Below are 22,534 nucleotides of genomic sequence, written 5' to 3' on the forward strand. Positions count from 1 at the left end.
ACCAATTCCCCTTTGTCTTACTTTTTCTTGGGTGATTTAGTTGTAAATCTAGAATATTTTGACGATTCCGTTTTCTTCTTTTTACTGGCGCTGATATGACCTAAATGTTTTGCAAGCGCCGCAAAACCCTTAAAAACAAATGATGTATTATAAGCTTGTAAAGAGTGAAACTGTCAAAGACAATAAAAGACTACTTGATCTACAATATGCGTGAATATCACCTACGTAATATGTGCACGTAGTGACAGCGTTTAGTTATACATATGTATGATAATTAGTATCAAATAAATAACACAAACGTCGGGATTAATTTTATGCTCCTATTTATTTGTAAAGAAATAATAAAAACAAGAATTTACGTTCAACAAAACAATAATGTCACCCATATCTCCGAAGGAGAACATTGTAATTAACATGTGATAAGAATAATTTAGATCGCCTTTTTTTTTTTTACCTATTTATTCACATATTTTCTCTTCGTCTATTTAAACAAGAGAGTCACAACACTTGGTTTGATACATCAATACACAAAATATACTTGTATAGCTTGTCTTAATTCAGAAGATTAATTTTCAGTCAGGACATTGAAGAGTTGGGTGACAATAAATAAATAAAGATACTTTTTAAAAAAATAATTAATAAGATAAGTCTACACTATTCTAAAAATGGCTTGGTCCATCACAACTTTTTCCTTGGACTTCTTTGGGTCAAATTACTGCCTGGATTTCTTGACCCTGAATTTACGTCCGCCTTTGCGGTATTTTCTCCTTGGAGTCAGCTGTTTAAGTTCCATCACCAGGTCATTGTCACCTGTCTCGTTGGCTGGCCACATGTTTGACACAGACTGTAAACAAAAAAAAGACACAAATTTTGTTAAATTATATAATCAAGTCAAACGTTACTTACATTACATTGAACAACTCCAACAAACACAATTAATACTGCCGTACTCTGAAAAAAGACATATTAAAAATTTGGTCAGAAAACTCGTCCTTCAAATGTCGATCGATTTAAATGACTCTCATCTTGGCAAAAACTCTCAAACCCGGGACTTCGCCGAAGTCAACCCAGCAGAACCATGCATAATCATCTTCTCTCCTTCGTTAATAACACGATGAATATATAACGCCCCCAATAAAGAAAATGGATTTATTAGCTTATTCAGACAACTGAACACAATAAGCAATAATTCAGCACATTAAGTCTCATTGCAGCTTGTGTTAATTTTTGAAATAATATTATATGAATGTGTGATGATAACTTTGGCAGTTTAGTTGAGCAACGTTTTCCCTTTTTTGCTTCCATTAATTAATAAATTATTATTTGAAACACGGGTGGTTGGATGGGAGCATCACCCTTGAATCATATACCTATGATGTTCGCATGGGTGTACGATCCGATAGTGATGTCGTTTCTTCTTCTCTTTACTAGCCTATCCTGCTTCTTTGGTTTGTGATTGTATTTTTGACAGGGGATATTTTTTTTTTTCTGTAAATCTTCTGCCTGTTTGTTCTTGGTTATTTATAATTTAGCTTATGATATCTTTAGGTTATGATTTTGATTTACATTTGTACTATTTTTGTTAGATTGCTTGTTTTTTTGTTTCAGCGGTCTCTCATATAACCTCAATTGTGTTGGAAGAGACCTAAAGCAACAAACAAACAAAAAAAATTATTTGAAACAGACAAAAGTAGGAATAGAAACAAAATATACGTATGAATATAGGAATGATTCGTGTGAAAGAAGTAAACTCACATCAGCAATGTTGCCCCATGTATTCTCATCGGGCAAGTAGGTGTCTACAAAATTTTCGACCTTGGCGACAAGTGGTTTCATGTCTGGGACTTGGTCAAGACGTTTAATAGCGATTGGCATTGGGACTTCAGCTTGGATGTCTCCGTGCTCGGGGTCCCACACTGTGTATAGAAATAAGTGACAAATGGCGTGAGCGAATAATCTGGCATAGTAATATTAGATACTCAAGATGATGCAAAGTGTTTTCAAGTTCTTAATAGAACAAGAAATAATACGAAAATAGAAATAAAAATATTTTGAGAGGATAGAAAGAGAAGCCAACAGGGATTGTTTGTTAAGAGCCAATGCTTGATTTCCAAGGTGTTCATAAAAATATTTCATGCTACACTGTAATTGCATTTAATTTCAACAGAAAATAATAATACTAACAAAACGGTTGGTTCCGACCTTTATAGGTAAGCCTATTTGATGGGTGAGCAATAAATTCAAAATTGATTACGAGAGACCGTCACAGACATGGGTTATAAGGAGTGGCTTTTACATCGACACATTTAATCATAGCATGAGTAGGTCTTAATTATTTACCTGTAATTGGGTTTCTGAGAAGTGAGAACAAATCCTCAGAATATTCTTTGATTTCATCTTCAATAATTTCTTTCAATGTTTGTAAAATGCTTGCAGCGTGTTTTTGCATGTTTTCTTCTAGCTGCCAGTAGTTGTAGGCCCACACACCCTTTAATGAAAAAGAAAGAATTCATTGTAAAAGAAATCATTGCCAGATCAAATTGAAATACGTCATCGTTTTATAATGAATACGATTAGACAAACACAGACAGTCTTTTAAAAAATAGTAGTGATGATATTTTATGCTGTTTTATACTGATGACCAAGAATTACTAGCCCAATAAGTTGATTACAGTATTCTAATTCCTTCAGCTTCAAAGACATGAATTTGAAAATGATTTTTTAAGAGATAAAAAAGCTTAAAAACAAAAGTTTAAAAATTGGTTCAAATTAAAAAGTGATAGCAAATCTTCAGAATATTCTTTGATTTTATCTTAAACAAATTCTTTCAACGTTTGTAAAATGCCAACAGGGTGTTTTTCCATGTTTGTTTTTTTTTAGCTGCCAGCAGTTATAGACGCATCTTAAAAAAGAAGAGGAAGACGTTGATACTGAAGTAGATTCATCCATGCTTCATAAATAAAACGGTCATTCCTTTCTTTTGTGTTGGTCAGCACCTTTATTCCAACATTGAATACCGTAATAATTACCTGTTGGTAAACCTCGTTGAGGCCCTCTTTGACAAATTTGGCATCTGACCTGTCGAGCATGTCGTTCAATTTTTTGTTGAATTTTGATGGAATATCATAGACGACATTAGTGTATTGCTCGGGGAGGTTGAAAGATGAAATGTAAGGAGAGATATCCACGCCACTGATTTGATCAATTTGACTGGACAAGTAGTCTACGTATGTTGCATTATAGACGGTATCTGTTGATATAAAATAGTGGAATGCAATCATACACTTACATTGCGAAATATCATCTATATAAATTTGATAATTATCGCATGTTTCAAATTTAATACCATATGACGTTATCATTTCCAAACTAGTTAAGTCAAAAGCATAAAAACAGAGTCCAGCGTCAGTCGTACTTAAAGATTGTCCAGAAAAGCTGTCAGTACATAAACATGAATGTAGAAACTAACCCATGGCTTTTTGTTTCATGGCCACCATCGATTCTTTGTATTCCCGGAGGACTTGGTCAACCTCAGCCATGTACAACTCAAGGGAGGCAAGAGATTTCATGGACTCAGACACCAGCCAGGCTGATGTTTGAGCCACAAAGTGTTTGTATTGAGCACCGGCTTGGAAACGGCGCATCTCGTACAGGTTCTCTCTCAAAGAGTTGATAAGCTGGGTGTATGTTGTGGTATATTGTTTGGTCAGTCTCTCCATTTTAGCTCTGTGAATAATATAAAATATCGTGATGTTAAGCGTTATATTATACTATTATTGCGAGTTGAATAAAGCATATTCAGAAACTCAAAGTGATTTACAAATGATAAGGCATATTTTCCACCCCTTGCAATATTGAAAAACATTGTTCCTGCACCCTCACATTAAAGGTAACAAGAAGTATTAAAATGTTTGACTTAGTGTAGATAATTCCCATAAAACAGCAATATATAAAGAATGACCAAAGGTGTTAAAAAAGAATACTCACTGCAACTTGAGAACTCCCTCTCCCATTTTTTGAATGTATAAGTCATTGTTGTCGTACATCTTTCTCAATTCATCAGAGAGTTCATTCATTTTCTCAGCAACAAGGGCGAGTTCGTCATGCAAAGCAGTGATGAATGGTTGAAGTTCTTGGCTCATTTCATTGGCGATGGCTGTGTACTTGCTTGAGAGCTGGAAAAAAAATATTAAATCCAACTTATAGCGGACTGTTTTTCTTTTGTTTTATTATCATCGATCAGAACTGCTTGCCTGCAAACATTTGAAAAAGTGTTGACAGTTGAATACTTTTTAAGGAAATATAAGAAGTAATTAACAATTAAGTAGTATTGATTTATTTTTTTAAAATATTATGTGAAATAATGAATACAAACCTCCTCGGCGAATTCTTCATTGAACGAAGCAAAACCAAGAATGGCCGATTCGGACATCTCCATAAGTCTAGGCCACGCGTAGGCCTCGAAGTCCTGAATCATGTCCGGGCGCCAAGACAGACGGGTGTGGAGCAAACGGGAAGTGTTGAGACGGACGGCCATCAATGCTTCCTGTTGATCATAGTCTGGGGTGTGACGGGTAAAGTTAACACGGAATGCAGAGTTGTTCGGGTATTTGGCAGCGAAAGTCAGGATATCTGAAATTAAATGCAAGGCAAAAATTGTTATTGATTCTGTTGGCATTATGAAAACATTTTTAAAGAACCCGTTATATACTTTACAAAGACTAATAAGTGAACTTAATTCGTCGAATCAGAAGTGACAGTAGTGTTATTATATCTCTTGTCTTTGTAGCTGAAGTGACACACTATGATAGAAGTAAATCATTTTACCCATTTTCATTCGATTGGGGAGAGAGAGAGAGAGAGAGAGAGAGAGAGAGAGAGAGAGAGAGAGAGAGAGAGAGAGAGAGAGGTGGGGGGGTTCTAGAAGAACATTTTACCTGCATCAGTGAAAGTGTTGAAGGTGAAAGCCTTCTTGGCCTTATCAAAGGTCATGTCAGAGCGGAAAGTTTCCTGTCCATTGATCTTGTTCATCAGACGCATTTTGTATGGGGTCTCGCTGACAATATCTCCAACGACTTCAATGCTGTTGTCTGGGTTGAAGACCTGCACACTGATTTGTTTCTTCAGCATGTTGATTTCACTGAGAAGAGCCAAGTTCTTCATCTGTCTCTTGCTGGTCAAGTAGTTGGCAGACACTCCAAGAGTCATGCTTTCGTCAGAGCTTCCAATGTGGGAGTTCATGGCAATGTCCACGTTGGTGTAGGCGTGTTTGAGTCCCAAGGCCAAGCTGTAGTTGAAGTGGCTGTAACGGGTAGAAATGTCTTCCAATTTGGATGTCAGAGTGAGAGTCTTCCTTGAGTCTCTTGAGTACGATATGTCGGTCTTGGTATCTAGAATCACACGGCCGTTGTTCAACATAACTTCACCGTCAACACGGATTTCCTACAACAGGAATACAAAGGGTTCAAAGGGATTGTTATCATACGAGAAGAGCATTATCCTGTTTAACGAAATAAAATTTATATTATTTGCTGGTTTTCCTTTTTATTTTGTTGGTGGAGGGGAGGGGTTATGGGGGGGGGGGGGGGGTTGAAACAGTAACCAAATACGATCCTATGTTATCCTTGATTCTAAATCAAAGAGCTGTAAAGGTATGTCTAATGTCTACGTTTTTATTAAAATTATTTTGTTTAGGAATATTAATGCCGTACTTTGACTTAATATCTTTTTTTCTGTTTTTTTTTTTTGTTTGACTGAAAAACATAATATCTGATTAAATAAGACGACCCCCTATTTGTCAAGAAGCCTTTAACTTGAGAGTTCCATATATAATCCTAACCTTTCTCAACGAGGGCATGCTGAAAGTGATGTCTCCCTTCAGGTTGTCTCCACGGCGGACATTGGTCTTGACACCGAATTGTTTGGTGTCGTCACGATCGGCGTCCCAGCTGAAGGCAGTATCAGTAGATACCATGGCAGAGTTCTCGCTGATGAAGAGAAAAATGGATTGTTTTTAGCTGTCATTCGTAAAACATAATTCCCTCTTTATGGGAAGAACGGTCAAAAACATCCAAATGCAAGAGAAACTTATGTAAACTGTATAAACGATTTTCCTGAAATGTCAGCTAGTGATAGGCTGAAATGAACTAGAAAAGCAAAGTTTCTTAATTCCAGATAGATATTCATCGATACGCTATTTTTTTCTGCCAATAATACCTATTAACATTAAAAAGTAACTATCGAAATTATTTTTTTAAAAACAGACCCAGAACCAGACAGTCTTGAAACTAAACAGACCATGGCTGGGCTTTTCTTAGATTATAGGTATAGGCAAGGTTTAAAAAAAAAAAACCCCAAAAAACCCCATTTTACAGGCCTTAAAACTATTTATAGAAGTTAAAGAAAAAAAATATTCGACAACATGTTAACTCTACCTGTATGATCCAGTCAAACCAAGTGTTCTGGTAGGGAGGCCTACTTTGAAACTTCCATCCACAATCTGCTTGCCGCGTCTGTTGTTCTCATTGACATTGACGTCATAGGACACCTTGCTTTCGTCTCCAGAATCCCAGTAGATGTAGCCAGTACTCAAAATTTGCTGAGAAGGTTTGTGGGAGAAGGAGTTGACCAAACCAACCTTTCGAGAAGCATAAGTTAAGCTGACATCAAGGCCGTTTTCCATTTGGTATCTGTTGGACTTGTCAGTGACTGTGGCATGAGCACGAACATTGCTGTCATCCTCATCTCTGTCAAAAGGGATATGATTCAACAGCTTATATAAAATAGTAATAACTGTTTTCTGGTAGTGTGTTACACCATTCTTTTACTTTTTTTTTCAAGTAATAAAACATTTCTTACATTTTCAATGGAGACTCTATCCCTTTTCAATCCCTTCTTTGTAATTATAAAGCCCTTTCTTTCCCTCTCCTTTTCAAGTTCAGTTATTATTTTTGTCATGTGTTAGTGTAACGTTTGTATGATAACAACAACAACAACAACAACAATAATAATAATAATAATAATAATAATAATAATAATAATAATAATAATAATAATAATAATATATATAATAATAATAATGCTGATGATGATGATGATGATGATGATGATGATGATGATGATGATGATGATGAATGATGATGAAGATGATGATGATGATGATGATGATGATGATGATGATGATGATGATGATGATGGTGGTGGTGGTGATGGTGGTGGTGGTGATGGTGGGGGTGGGGGTGCTGGGTGATATAATTCATATTTGAATTATGCTGACAGGAGTTTTATTTAAATAGTTTTGTTGTAGGAAAGGCAATGACTAAATAACTAGACTGACTGCTTTTGTTACCTGTTCCAATCGGCAAAGACTTCAGCCTCAATGAATCCGTCATTGTTAGACATGCTGGCGGTGTATTGCATGGGCCAAGGCTGTCTAACAATCACCTCTGCTGTCTTCTTGTCGTTAAAGTTGAGTTCCACATCGTAGTCAAGAAGGCTATCACCATTGAGCTCAAAGTTCACCTTCTTGGTATAACTGTCGGATCCAACTGATGAATAATAAAAAAAGACATGTCTATGAGGCTTGCAATGGAAAATGCAGATCAGCATACCAAGATGTAAAATTTATAAAACTACCACGATACAGGAATTTTTAACTCAATAAAATTGATGAAGAGAAAATTGATGTACGAGCACTTGCATTCAGGACTTTGAAACAACATATAATTGAGGGCAAATTGACTTATAAAGTTAGTTACATTGACTGGTTTTATTTTCCTTGAGAACTTCAATATTTAGTCTTTTACCTTTTATCTTAAACATTTCAAGTGATCAAGTCTTGATATTACTCCAAATTGTGGAGAAAAAGATTCATTTAGCAGTCTAAAAAAATATATTGTTCAATATTGAAAGAAATCTCTATGTAATACATATTTTGTTATTTTCTTTTACTTTGTTAAGATTGGTAGATGACAGTCGTTCTAAAAATCTGATATTGTAATAAGGAATTTCACAGAGATTATTTATTTTTCTTATTATTGGTTACGGTAGCATTTTACAGGTGTTATTATATTATAAAAATACTTAGGTAGCCTACCTGATTGGTCCATGTGAAGGTTTGCGCTATGCACTGCAACAAAAGGAGTAGTGATGCCGATGTCAGCGAATGTCTTGTCCTCATTCCAGCCTTCTTGTTTACGGAATGTGCTATCAAATGTGATCTGGAGTAAAAGATATTCGAAAACAAGTTGATCATTTTAAGTCTTATTTAAAGAAAAACAACAACAAGCTTAATGCGAAATGTTTTCTACTGTTTGAAAAAAAATCGTTAAATCATTCACAGAATGGTATATTATTTGACGTATATCATGTAAATCAAAAAAGGTTTTGATTAAGATCTCAAAACACACTTACTTGTTGTCTACTAGTCCAGCCAAGCAGAGCATTGGTCTTCATTTCACCAGCGATATCAGAGGTCTTCAATTCAGCCTTCAAATCATCAAAGCCTTCAAGAGAGGTCTGGAGGGAGGCAGCAGCGGACATGTCCATCACAGCATCGTATCTCAAACTCGCTTTGGCGTTGACGTGATTAGTGAGAGGAGAGGACAGGAAGCCAGTTGATTTGAAGTTGGTCAGACCGCCCTCATGGGTCAAGTCAAGTTCAATGTTACGGAAATTCTGGAATGGAGTGCTGATCTTGGTGGATGCTTTCATTGGCTCAATGGAATAATCTAGCTCAGATGTCATGGAGAAAATGCTGCCTTGGCCAAAATTCAAAGTACTGCTTGTCTCATACTTCTTGTATGAGCTTTCGAATGTGGCGGATCCTTGCATGGTTTCAAAGCCTCTAAATGGTGTTTTCACAGTGACGGTGCCATCAAAATTGGGAGAAAACGTAGATTTAACGTCACAACTCATTCTTTTACCATCATCGTAGGTCAAAGAGATGCCACCCTCCAATTCGCTTGATTCTATCTTATGTTGATATTCAGCTTTGGTGTATTCATATCCAGACAATGGAGTGCTGACCTCTAGTGAGCTGTCCAGTTGATCGACCGAGTAGAAGTTGAATTTCCCATTGGCTGAGTAAAAGTTGCCTCCATAGTTCAAACTGCAAAGAGCTTCATAGTTAGGAGAAGTGAGATCTAACGCCCCCTGAGCTTTGATAACATCGACTGGAGTATTAAGTGTGATCACAACATCGTAGCTGGGAGAGTAGGTAAGTTTTACGTTGCCGTTCAATTTCTCGCCATTATTGTATTCCAATGCTGCAGTTGTGCTGATGCTGTTGGAATTATCTTCGAAGTTGATTTCAGTTTTGGTGTTTTCCATTCCGTTGAACGGAGTGGTCAGTTCCAAAGAAGCATCAATACGTCGCCACATATATCTATAGAAGTTTACTTTGCCATAGATCTCTTGTCCGTCCATGTAATTGACTGTACCCTCAGTTCCAAACTTAGCACTGTCACCAGAGTGCATGAAATTCATGCCAATCTTGTTGAAGTTATCGAATGGAGTGCTAATCTTCAAAGAGCCAGATATGTCACTGGTGGCGTCAAATGTACCGTCCATTGTAAACTTGTCTCCGTTTCCAGGGGACATATTGCATGTCAGCTCATATTTAGGCCAAGTATTGTCGAGAGAAATAAATGCCTCGATATCTTTGGAGAATGGGCTTGTGATAGTAAAAGAGAATTCTGGACTTGGTTTGAATTTGCTGTAAGCGTCGACGGTAATTTTCTGGTTGCTACCGTAGACCAGTTTGTTAATTGTCTTGATAATTCTCTTATTGACAGTATGTTTGGTTTCAAATCTGGTAAATTCATATCCGGAGAAAGGAGTGGTTATTTCAAAAGCAGCATCTCTTCCGTTCTTACTCATTGTTCCTTCAACTTTTCCGCTGATCACTTGTCCATCCATGTAGATAATTCTGCCTTCAGAGTTAATGCCGTCAGATTTAGGTGAGTGATTGAAACTGAAACCAATATTATTGAAGTCATCAAAAGGAGTGGATAAAGTGACTACACCGACAATATCATTAGAGGCATCAAGAGAACCGTCTAGAGAGATAGAACGACCTTCTCCGGCATCGAGTTTGCCATTGACAGCATATCGTGGCCAGTTATATTCGTACGATCCAGAGGCCATTAATTGCTGCTGGGGCATTTTCAGTGTCATGGTGATTTCAGGTTTGGGAGAAGACGTTGCAGACAAGTCGTATGTTATCCTTTGAGAGTTGTGGTACTGGAGAGAAGAAATGCAAGTGAAGCCGTCGGATTCTCCTTCATGTCTGTATTCAAATTTAGTGAATTCATAATCGGTGATTGGTGTATTCAATTCAGCAACCATCTCAATGCGACTGAGGAGATGGCGGTAGAAATCGACTTTGCCAGAGAATTCTTCACCATCAGTTATCACCATCTTACCTGCACAGTTAAATCTGTCGACAGATCCAGAGTGTTTGAAAGACAGACCGACATTTTTGTATCCTTCAACAGGTGTATTGATAGTGAGGTCGCCAGTCAACTCGTCTTCGTTCTTAAACTTTCCATTAATCTTGGATGTCTTTGCTCCATTCTTGCCGGTGATTTCAACATTAAAATTGTTCATTTCTCCTTCTTTGTGCAGGGTTAGAGAAAATTGGTTGCTATCAAGGTTCTCAATTGTATACACAAGTTTGCCCTCGGCATCAATAGTCTTAGATCTCTGGTTAAGAGTGACTTCTCCGGTAATGATATTCATTTTTCCAACAACTGCATTTACTGAAGTTTTCATATCGGTCAGATCCCCATTGTGATCCAGAGTTAACAGTACACGTGGTGTTACAGTACTCTTGTATTCAAAGGAAGAATGGATCTCTTGATCCATGAGACTATTTTTGACATTCAGTTCGGCAACTTCGACACCATTTCTCAAAGCATTTCCACTGATATCAAGCTTTTCCCAGGTTCCGGTCTTGCTGTAACTAATGCTTCCAGTTCCAAAATCAGCAATGCTTGTGACAATGGCGGCATCCCCATTCAGGCTAGTGGTGTCTGAATCGTATTTATTATTGAATTTCATGTTCAGACTTTCAAAGTTTTCAAAAGGTGTCATCAATTCAGATACAAATTTGATATTGCTCACAGAGTAAGCGGTCAATTCCACTTTGCCGTCGATATTCTTTCCGTTCATGTAGTTGATGTTGAAGCTGGATATGAAGTCGGATAATTCACCAGAATGCGAAATCACCATGCCAACATTGTTGAAGTTGTCAAAAGGTGTCAAGACTTTAAGAGTACCCTCGATGCTTTCAGTATTTTTCCAGCTTCCAGTAACATCAATAGATTTTCTGTTGTAACTAGCAGATCCACCAAAACGCATGTTGTTCAGAGCTCCAGATCTGGACGCAGACAATTTAACTTCATCATCATTGAGTTTCCCAGTAACGTCCACATTGTAGCTATCCAAAGATAACTCCTTTTGAAGGTTGATAGAAGCTGTATGTTCCCGCTGGTCTTTGATTTTGAAGGTAAGTGATCCATCAGCAGAGATAGAGTCATAGCTTCTCTTCATGTTAGCATCAGTAGATACGATATTTTCACCAATCTTACCCATTGTTTTTGTATTAAAGCTGAAGCTGTCCCCTGAATGATCAATACTAAAGTACATATCTGGAGTGATAACCGATTTTAAGCTGTACATGCTGTGCATTTCAGAGTTCTGCATGGTATTTGTCAGTTTGAGAACAGCCATGTCCTTCCCATTGGAGGATACAGATCCCTTCAAGACAAGGTTGGTAAGGTCACCGGTCTTGCTGTAAGAGACATCTCCAGTGCCGAAATCACAGATGGTTGTGGTAAGTTCAGCACTACCAGATACATCACGGGAAGAGCTACTGATATCGTGGTTGACCTTAAAGGAGGTAGACTCAAATTTCTTGAATGGTGTTGTTAATTCACTGGACAATCTGATGCCATTTTCGTTGGAGAATTCAACTTTGCCGTTGATATTCTTATTGTCCATATAGTTCACGTTTGCATTAGCTGTAAAACCAGTCATGTCACCTGAGTGGGAGAGAGTCACGCCAGTGTTCTTGAAGTTTTTGAATGGAGTTGTGACCTGCACAGACCCATCAATGCTGTCCTTTGTTCTTAGAGATCCAATCACACTTATGTCGTTTCTATTAAAACTGGCAGAGGTGGAGAAAGAGAAATCTTCAATTGGTCCATTCTTGCTAAAAGAAACACGAGCTGTGTTGCGACCTTTGCTCAATTTGTATTTGAAAATGCCGTTACCATTTACATCATTGTCACGGATTTCGAATGAAGCAATGGTGTCGATATCAACCTTACGGCCATAGTTGACATTAACCTTGTTCGTGAAGCTGTCAAGGTGGCCAGAATGGTCCAAGGCAAGTTTCAGCGTTTCGGTATGGGGTGTCATAAGATTGAAGCTTGTTTTTAAAGAATCCTTTATCATTTTATTATTGAAGGTAGACTGGAATCGGTCGCCATTTATGTTGATATTGGCCCCCAACTTAAGATTCCGCATGTTGCCCTTCTTTCTTATTGACACATCAATACTTTCTACACCAGGGATGGGGCTTGAGAAGGTTATGGTACCAGTTGTTGTGTAGCCACTCTTAAATGAAGCATCGGCAACAACATTTTGTTCAGCAACATTTATTTCTCCATGGGTGTCAAAATTGTCACGGTCACCTCTGTGTCTCATTGCGATTTTGTTGCTTTCATAGCCGTTGAAGGGAGTCTTGACAAGAAGGCTACCCTCAATATCCGAAGTCCAGTCGGCATTTAGTTCAGCTTCAATTTTCTTGTTGGATTGATATTTCACTTCTCCACGAGATTTAACCGATGAATCAGCCATGTTGTGTTGGATAAACAATCCAATGTCGTCAAACTCTGGATAGGGAGATCTGATTGTGGCATCGAAAGAATAAGGAGATCTAAAGTTGTAAGAGCTATCAAGGCTGAATACTTGACGTGGATGATACTCGGCTTGGATGTGAGATTTTCTGATGGCGCCATCACTGTTACTGGAGGTAGAGAGTTCAAAGTATGGGTATTCACGGAATGGAGTATCAAGACGGATTTTTCCGCTCAAATCGTTTTCATATTGCCAGTTCATTGATCCGTCAAATTTGCCAATACTTGGGAGAAGTTCAAAGTCAGCAGTAGTATCAAAATTGTAGGCATGACCATTGAAGTTCAAACCCGTGCTCAAAGATTTGGCATGTTGGAAAGGTGAGCTCAGTTTAAGACGGATCATCTTATTATGATCTTCATTTGAAATGCGGGTTTCGACATCAATGTTCTGTCTCAAGCCGTAGTTCAAATTCATGTTGGAAATGATCTCACCATTTTGTTTCTTGTTTGAAGCCTTTAGCACAATATTACGGATGGTACGTGATGGTGTTGTCATTTTCAGGTTGACATCAGCGTTTTCCCATGAGGCCACATCAAGACTTCCCTCCATGGTACCTTTCATTTTAGGGGCCCATTGCAACTGAGCACTGGTGGTCATTGGGTAGCTGTCATAGTTAGTGCTAAATTTGCCACTCTTATCTTCATGGAACGGAGAAGCGATTGTGAAGTCAAAGTCATGGCTGTTTTGTCCACTCTTGTAGTTGATAATAGAAGATGCCTTTTTGGTTGATCCCTGTCTAAAGAAAACAACGCTGTCAATTAATCCAGACCCATGTTTGTGATCTACGTTAAATTCAATATCACGAACTGGCTTCCATGGACTCTTAATTTTCAGGACTCCATTGATGTTTCTCAAATCAGACAGTTTGTGGGATCCAATCAAATCGACCATCAAACGATTTTTGTTCCATTTAGAACTCAGAGAAGATTTTACAGTGGCATCTGTGTTTTTGTGGTCCCAGTGGGTGACAATCTTCTGTTTGTTCATGGTGAGGACAAGATTGCCATTTGTTTCTCTCTGCCAACCATCGCCAGAGTGAGACATTGTGAGGTCATAAGAGTAGACTTGGCCATTATGCTTCAATTCAGCATTGCTATTACAGCTTCCATCACTGCCTGTATGAGAGGCAGACAGAGACACCGATTCAGCGTTCTTAATTGTTGATTTCAGATCCATACTGCCCTTGTAACCATTGTTTATTTTTTGGCCTTGAATAGAAAGCGTGGCAGTCTCTTTTTCAAGTTTTCCAGCAAGAACAGTGCTCATGCCGGCGTCAACTTTGTGTGCAACGTCAATCTCAGCATTGCGGAATCCTTTGAACGGTGTCTTGACGTTTCCATTGAAGTTAAGGCTATTCATATTGATTGGTTTTTGTACAGTAAAGGTTGACACGATTTGATCTGACTTATTTCCCCACAGGATTTTGGTGTTAACAGCGTGTTTAGATTTGTCCATGCCGTACTTGACGGAGCCAAAAAGGTTTTCAAACTTTTCAAATGGAGATTGGAAGTTGACATTACCTCCTACGCTTAAGGATCCCTTAGCAGATTTGAGGAAATAACCTCCCTCAATGGACATTTTCTGATTCTTGTCATTGTCAGCATCCCATGCAGCTTCAACCTTTCCTTCATATTTGCCTCTGCCCTTTCCTCCGTCAACATCCAAGGTGATGCGTCTTGATGGATGGATAACCTCCAGACTCATCTTTGCACTTGGAGCCTTAGAGATCTTAGAAATGGCGTTAAATCCGTAAACGTCTTTGCCAGTTTTTACTTCTCCAGAGGCAGCAAAATTATTTCTGTTTAAGTTGGTAGATCCACTGATGGTTACTGGTGTCATCTTGTGTAATCTGAAATTAGTAACAACCTCATGAGCATCGGATTTTGGCATCTTATACTCAGTTGAGATCGTATGTTTGGTTCCAGACCTGCTTCTGAACGTCAAATCATGGTTATACTGCTTTGGAGTTTTTTGTTCCAGCTCAGTGTTGAGAGAATATTCTTGTCCAGGCCAAGATATAGCTGTTTTTCCAATCATATTCATGAGTTTTGTACTGCGGTTCTTAAAGAAAATGCTTGCACTGATGTCTTTCTTTGGTGCATATGTAAGTTGAACATCGGAATCAACAAGTTTGAGGTAGTTGTGTTGGTGTTTGCCTTGCAAGATAACGTCAATTTCCTGTGGAAGACAGTGAAATATTTCGTACTTTCAAACATATGCTAAGTCATATGCATAAAAAAGTGAAAAAAAAGTTGTTTTTTTTAAAAGGAGAAAAGTTTTAGATCCTTTCAAGGACTGAGTATCACACATTATAGTTCAAGAGTTGTTAAACAATGCTGATCAATATGTAACATTATAAATCGAGCATTTAAGTTACTTTGTCTCGTCTCAATTTGACTCCTTTACATTCACGAAGTGAAAAGAAGAATGAGGTCCATTCAACTACCCAACCGTTCCATATATTCTATCAAAACAAAGTACAGTCGCAGAAAAAAACTCGCATGTCGTTTTTATCACTTATAATCGGTTCGAGAGAATAAAGCTAATCATCTCTGGCTGACAAACACAAACAAACAGAGAAAACGGCAAACCACAGTTTGGTGTCAATAACTTAAGATCTGACTATTTTAAATGTCATATATATACAATTCGGAAACTTACATAAGCAGGTGCTTGGGCCTTTACTTTGTAATTGATGAGAGCATTCTTCAAACTGGCAGCTTTCCTGTTCAAGGAGGTCAAGAAGTAGATTTTCTTTGACGTATTCTTGGGATTAGCTCCATATTTAGCATCCAAGCTAACAAAGCTAAGTTTCTTTTTATGTCCAACCTCGAGTTTCATGTTGGAATTGTACTCTGGATTCTTTTTAACGCCAATGTTGCTGGAGATAAAAAAAAAAACACACGAGAATTTGATTTTTTTTTTGTTTGGATGGGAATGGGGGGAGGGGGGGGGGGGAGGAGGTTATAATAGCTCAGTTGGTAGAGCGTTAACTTCACTAGAAAAAGGGACTGGTATCAATCCCAGGTGTAGTCGAGATTTTTAGGATCCTTCTATCCACCATAAATAATTGGGTAGCTGGGTCTCTCTGATCTAGCGGAAATTACTTTGCGACAGACAAACGTCCTATCAAAAAGATAGCGAGCAAATGGTACTGTCAGTTTATCACTCAGGGAACCGGGATAATCTCTGAATCTGTAGACCTTATGGTGATAAGGGTATACTTTTTTTGTCTTTCCTTTGAAAATGGCTCGGTTTACTTGGGACGTGGTTTTAGTTTGACAACATTTGCTGTATAAAATATCAGCTATAAAATCGAGTTTGAAATTTGAAAGCCAATTCATACTAACAGCAAGCATTGAATAAAAAAGCGACTTAAACAGTGTTTTGATTTTAGATAAAGGAAACTAATTATCATGGATAGCATTCTTCGGCCAACTAGAAATAGATAATAAGTCAACGCACCTTTGCACAACGTATGAGCTGTAGGCCTTAGTGCTTCTGTCATTGAGTTTTCCGGAGAAAGTAATAGTGTTTTTGTTCACTCTGGGGATAGTGTAATCAATCTTTGATGTCACAGATGTGGATCCCCTGCTCTTTCTGGCCACATTGCAAACAATGTTTCCACTAGCGCCAGGGGATTTTAAGCTGACGATGGCTTTGTAGTTGTCCGCTTTCCTTCTTGATGTCTTTATAAGGTTAACTTTAAAAAAAAGAATGTAAAATTGATACGTTATACGAGATAATTGCTTTACAATAAGAAGTAGTAACCATAATTTACTAATTTATAATAATTTAGGGTTAAGACAGTGACGATGATGAATGATGTAAATGTGACCCAAACGCTTCAATTTTGTATTATGTCAGGGTGACCGATTTTGAAAAGTGAGTTTTAATTTAAACGGATTATATCTTTTTTACAATTTAATTGATATTACATTCATTTTTTTCCGCAATAAAATCTTTAATATTTACTTAGATATTACAGTTTGATCTTTATATAACATCTTAAGCCCGTGGTAGATATGAAAACTATTTTAAGGTGGTCAGTTATGTGTGTCCATTTGTTTTATAATAACAATAAATTTAAATCAATAATATGATATTTGAAACATTGATCAAGTAGAGATGTGCATAAATCTAACAATTTTGTGATTGAATATTGTAATATTCTATTTAATTTTTGTTCGAGTAAACCTATCACACCAACCTTTCAAGTTGGCTGGTTTCCTCAGAACACGGTAAATGTAGAAACTGGTGTCAATCTTGAATGATTTGCCTTGTCTGTAATCACCATCACCAGAAACGCTAACAAGCTTTCTCTCCGGGCTTTCAACCTCAAGACTGTTTCTAATTTGGGCAGTTGTGGACTTTTTGCCCGCAATGGCCATCACATTAGAAGCTGTGAATTTGTATTCCTTTTTGCCATCCAGACTGACACTTGCTTGAATGCTCCTTTCTTTCTTGTTGTTTGTGAGAGCAGCTGAAATAAATGTATGAAGGTGCTCGATAATATATGATATTCCATATTAAAATATTTATTTTTGCATGAATGGTCTACTTCTCAGCTTTTGTAAATATATGTAGTAACGAAAAAAATGTTATCAACATTTGTGTATATCATGGTATATGTATTTTTCTTGGGGTAATTTTTGCGTGGATTTTTAGAGGGGGGAAGGGGGGGGGGGTGGGGTGGGTGGGGTGTCTCTTTTTATGTAATCAGGATATTATACAAATTGTTTACTTTTATAAGATTTAAAATAATATTGTCTGTAATCAATATTTCCATGTTCATAAGTTGTCATCGATATAACTCACATTTGAAAGTATAAGGCAATTTGTTGATTCCAGACAGGGACATTTCCATGTTGACGGATTTCAAAGGTTTCTCGATAGCCACGAATCCTGTAACCTGGATGTTGTCAGCGCCAGGACGTCTCAACTCAATCATGGGGTTGACCTGGATCTTGCCTTTGGACTGAGAAACCTTGACCTCTCCAGTCATGGCGTAGGTATCTTTGTCATCAATGACAACGCTTCCTTTGACACTCTTCAAGTCTTTTATGTTAATTAGGTTGCCTGATTGATAAAAGATGAGTTTTTAATTAATCAAATATGAGGAATGAAAATTTATATGATTTTATAGAATAGAAGGTTAAGGCATAGCATTGTGATCCGGAATTCAGGCACTTTCGTTTTTTTTCCTATGAACAAGATTATAAAACCCCAATTTGTTCACGTTGGATAATGTTTAGGACCAAAAAGAATATGAATGTATCATTATCAAATGTTCAATATTAACACCACTGGTGATTTCCTAATAAATAATTTCAAAATACAAAAGATAAACAACACACTTTTGCTATCTTATCACAGCTATACAGGTTTTCTTTGTGGAAAACAACGATGTAAGCGGATTGATGATATGTGAATTGGTTATTTATTTTCTTTTAAAAATAATGACATTATGAGTAGGGAAATTTTTACCATTCATAGACAGTTTCTTCCATGGGGAAGCCATGTTCATTTCAATGTCTTGTTTCTTGTAGTTGAGGCTCATGTCTACAGAGATGGCACGGTTGACCTGGGATCCAGGGGTGTTGAAGGAGATCTGGGCCATACTGGCCTTCTTGTTCTGTACAATATTGAATTAGTGAAAAGCGTTACAGGTCATTTTCTAACAAAAATGATGAAATAACATTCTATTAATTAGACGATGAAAGATATCGATAAATTTTTATTTATATATTAAATTTGAAAAATATCTACGAGTGACAGAAAACTGATGCATGATGTAAAGAAAAGAATGTAATATAGGTCTAATATCTGTGACTCATAATGTGAGCAAACCTACCTCAACCCTCTTAGCAAAAAGTTTGTATCCCGAGTGAGAATCTAGCTTGTGGACGGTGACACTGACAGAAGTTGGGCCGGTAAGAGGGAAGTATGGACTGTCGGCCTTCATGGAAGCATTTGGGAAACTGAGTTCACCACAGATCTTCATACCGGTGATTTGGGTCATCTGATTGGTGGAACACAATTTGTATTCCTTCCTGTTTTCTTTGATCATTTCCTGTTCTTGTTCCATGTCGTCGTGGATAACGAAAAATTTAGATCTGGGAAATATCAAAATCATATGTACAAATTATATTTCGATTAAAAAGACAAACAAAAGGACTTTATTTTTTAAATGACTTTATAGATATCACTGGTGTCAAGATCAATGCTTCAAAAAAGCAACGGATGGTTTACTACTGTCTCTTTCCTAAATCAAGAACAGGAAATAAAATTTTGGGGCAAGTCAACTTTTTATCATAGATCTTATTAGGTTTAAATAATTGTTCATTATTAACATTTTTCGTCCTAGCCATATAAATTATGCCCAGTATTTCTATTCTTAAAGGCCTTCATATGAAGGGACTGCGATATAACGAAAGAAATAATAATGGACAGGAATAAACAATGTTACCAACCTGGCATCCAAGATTTCCATCTTATCTTCGGGTGTGTCGAGTTCAACATTGAGCTGTTGTCCTCTGTTCATCTGGATGCGGCCCTTTATGGCAGTGCTGGTGTGCAATGTGTTACGCATGCGCATTCCAGTTCTTGTACCAAATGTGTCAACAATCATAGCACCGGTGATTTCAAGAGCAGCGCTAGAAAAAAAAATGGATTGATGATGGTCTTAAAGATACACAGAAGTAAAATAAGAGCTTTAATACATACGACGGTTCTGACAATTTGGAATAGTTTTTCTAAAATCAAAATATATTTTACCAATTTGAATCTCCTTTTTTTCAAGAGACTTAAAATTTGATATTGAGTGACAAACAATTACCTTGGTCTAATTTCTCCATCAACATTCATGGATCTGGGGGATGCTCCAACCTTACGCAAGTCCATCTTTCCACTCATGTTGAGGTCGATTGTGGCCATTCCGTTGACCTTCAGATGAATAGGGAGACCAGCCATTGAGGGAATCACCATGCTAAAATATAAAGACAAAATGAAATTACAATGGTTTACAATGAAACAATGCTTCTTTGATTGCTGTTTCCTGTAACTGTTTTGATCTTTGTGCATCAGCTTGCACACCAATGTTTTACGGAATGCTTTTAATACATTTTAAAAGTCTTAACATGATATATGGTTATCTAATTAGACATAGGCCTTAATATATTCCAAAAAATCAATTTACAGTGACTCATATAATCAGTATTTTTTGAAAATTAAGGAAAACCATTTTTTTTGCCTTTGGTTTTATAGAATATAATCAGTAACTGTTCAATACATATGTATATCAAATAAATTTGACAGCTTTGTTAACAATGTGTCATTTAATAAACAGGAACGTTTACATACCAGACATCCATAAATTGAACACTCTGGGTGAGAGCAACATGTTGCTGGTTGGCCATTTTGATAAGAATGTCCAAGTATGTGGGAGTCTTTCCCCCAAACAGAGATTTGGTGGTCTGGGAGTGCATAAAAAGCATCTCATTGCCAAACAAACGGCCGTAGAAGGAACCTTTCACGCTGTCAGCATCAAACTGAAAAATAAGAATGGTTGGCTTGCGAGTTAAGTAAAATTCACTCTGTCTCAAAACTCTCTCTCTCTCTCTCTCTCTCTCTCTCTCTCTCTCTTCATTTATATATATATATATATATATATATATATATATATATATATATATGTATTGAGCTTTTACAATTAGATTTGTTTATTTTAAAATAAAGTCAGATTACACGATCAATCTATCCTTTGTGTTAATTCATAGCTAGAAAATGTAAATTAGAACGGAAATGAAACTTAAGTTGATTATTGCATATCGATCTGAGAATGTTATCATCAAGATAGACTTGAATTTTACCTTGGGCTTCTTTTCACCATCATAGTTGACGTAAGGGCCAAATATGTTTTTGATGAGGTATTCAAGGCCCTCGAGACGCCCTCCAAAGTCCAAAAGATTGATGGATTGTCCAAAAAGTTGAACAGTCAAATTTCCCGACACAGCTCTGGGCAGTTGGACTTTGTTAGACCAGATCAGGTTGCTCTCAGCTGTAACACCCGTGTTGATCTTGTTGAGGAGAGCAGACAATTCAAAATTCCTAGAGAACTTGAGTGGGCTGAGGTCGAAATCCTTTTCCAAAGCCAAACTGTAGATAAAATAAAAACAGCACAAATATTCAAAATATTTTAAGGCTTTTTAACCAGTAGGTTTGTCTGTCTGATGTAAAATTCAACCCCTTAAGGGCACAAGATGGCTTTTCTTTTTGGAGAGAGATATATTTGATGTAATTAAAAGAGTCTGGAAAACATATGGAGAAAATGTCAGTAATTTTGTGAATTTAACCATCGATTCCTTGGTGAGCAGTTCATCAGAGCATTAGCCTGTGCCATTAATTTAAATCATGTTATTGGAAATTAATATTATAATGCGTAATTTGTCAGTGTAATTTGTTGGAACGGATTTTTTGGGGGTAATACTTACTTGTTTATTGAGTCAGCAACAGTCTGTTTATGAGGGTCAGATGTCTCTCTCAAGTTGGTCAAGTGACTGTAGACAAAAGCTCCAACCTGTTCATCTTCTTCAGCATTGAGGATGGCAGCAATTTTGCCAATGGTTTCTTGGATGGGGCATCGCATCAGAGCCAAGTAGGCGTTGATTCTCAATTCAGAGTCTAGATCTTTGTCGGTGAAAGTATGCCACAACTTAGTGTCCTGAAAAGTTAAAAATACAGGCTTTTAAAAAAAAAGAGTCGTGGCTTATGACTATGAAACAGATATTGCTTCATTTTTCATTAAATTTTTTTCAATTTGCAACTTGGCATATCTGTTGAAATAATCATTGTAAAATCATGCTTGTTGCAAAAAGTTGTATTCATAAAATAATGATAACTCTGCAATACTTAAATTATTATCTTTGTTTTTAAATTTGTATACACTTTTGTTTTTTGAAAAGCTTGTTTGCACGTATTCATTAAAAAATATCAAAGTTGATGTTTCAAATCTTTTATGTCATTTTCTTGTACCAATAAAAACAAAATAAAAAACACCGCCTTTCAGATAATATAAAGACAAAGTATATAACTTACATCCGCAGCACATGGCATCCTTCTGAAGGCTTCAGCGGCAGCCACACGGACCTCAAGTGGGTTGGCTTTGTATGTCATACATTTGTTCAGGACTGGAATTGCTCTGATGGAGTGACCAGCGTTTCCAAGGGCTCTCAGAGTTAACAAAGTCTGGGGACATTTGGGTTATGAAATATTGTTAGAATATCAATTTCTTGCCAGTTTAGTTTAAATCGAAATCCGTTGTTGGAAAATACCAGATAATCAATAGAACAGATTAAAAACAACAGAAACAAAAATGATGCTTGGAAAATTAATCGAATTGTGATAAGCAAAAGATTGATATTTGTTTATAGATAATAGACCATTTAATATGACTGTTTTAATCTTTTATAAATGCGTTGAAAAAGGATTATGAGGAAAATATCTCATTTGTATTACCATTTTAAATTTGTCTCCAGAGGCATCACAGTAATCGTCAATATTTTTTTCCAAGGATGACATCAAACTGATAACAATACGATCCTGGTCACAG

General features: G+C 36.9%; 1 protein-coding gene across 1 annotated transcript in view; it reads right to left on the reverse strand.

The window, feature by feature from the left end:
• Positions 1-306: 306 nt before the first annotated feature.
• The window catches only part of LOC144967237 (uncharacterized), a 29,931-nt gene continuing 7,703 nt past the window's right edge, over positions 307-22,534 (reverse strand). The window contains exons 9-34 of the mRNA XM_078904205.1: positions 22,441-22,534; positions 22,021-22,170; positions 21,417-21,646; positions 20,796-21,081; positions 20,287-20,474; positions 19,763-19,912; positions 19,398-19,580; positions 18,779-19,040; positions 18,412-18,559; positions 17,743-18,003; positions 17,135-17,407; positions 16,390-16,627; positions 15,586-15,805; positions 8,413-15,102; positions 8,096-8,219; positions 7,349-7,547; positions 6,435-6,746; positions 5,840-5,987; positions 4,938-5,442; positions 4,376-4,632; positions 3,988-4,175; positions 3,470-3,726; positions 3,030-3,250; positions 2,341-2,488; positions 1,756-1,916; positions 307-844 (exon numbers count right to left, since the gene is read on the reverse strand). The exon at positions 22,441-22,534 is cut by the window's right edge and continues 86 nt beyond it. Coding sequence (XP_078760331.1) covers positions 713-844; positions 1,756-1,916; positions 2,341-2,488; positions 3,030-3,250; positions 3,470-3,726; positions 3,988-4,175; positions 4,376-4,632; positions 4,938-5,442; positions 5,840-5,987; positions 6,435-6,746; positions 7,349-7,547; positions 8,096-8,219; positions 8,413-15,102; positions 15,586-15,805; positions 16,390-16,627; positions 17,135-17,407; positions 17,743-18,003; positions 18,412-18,559; positions 18,779-19,040; positions 19,398-19,580; positions 19,763-19,912; positions 20,287-20,474; positions 20,796-21,081; positions 21,417-21,646; positions 22,021-22,170; positions 22,441-22,534 — 12,025 coding nt within the window. The 3' untranslated portion in view covers positions 307-712. The remainder of the gene's footprint in view (positions 845-1,755; positions 1,917-2,340; positions 2,489-3,029; positions 3,251-3,469; positions 3,727-3,987; positions 4,176-4,375; positions 4,633-4,937; positions 5,443-5,839; positions 5,988-6,434; positions 6,747-7,348; positions 7,548-8,095; positions 8,220-8,412; positions 15,103-15,585; positions 15,806-16,389; positions 16,628-17,134; positions 17,408-17,742; positions 18,004-18,411; positions 18,560-18,778; positions 19,041-19,397; positions 19,581-19,762; positions 19,913-20,286; positions 20,475-20,795; positions 21,082-21,416; positions 21,647-22,020; positions 22,171-22,440) is intronic.

Source organism: Berghia stephanieae, chromosome 1, assembly GCF_034508935.2.
Source record: "Berghia stephanieae isolate SIO BIC M18660-M18661 chromosome 1, UCSD_Bste_1.3, whole genome shotgun sequence".
Lineage (NCBI taxonomy): Eukaryota > Metazoa > Mollusca > Gastropoda > Nudibranchia > Aeolidiidae > Berghia > Berghia stephanieae.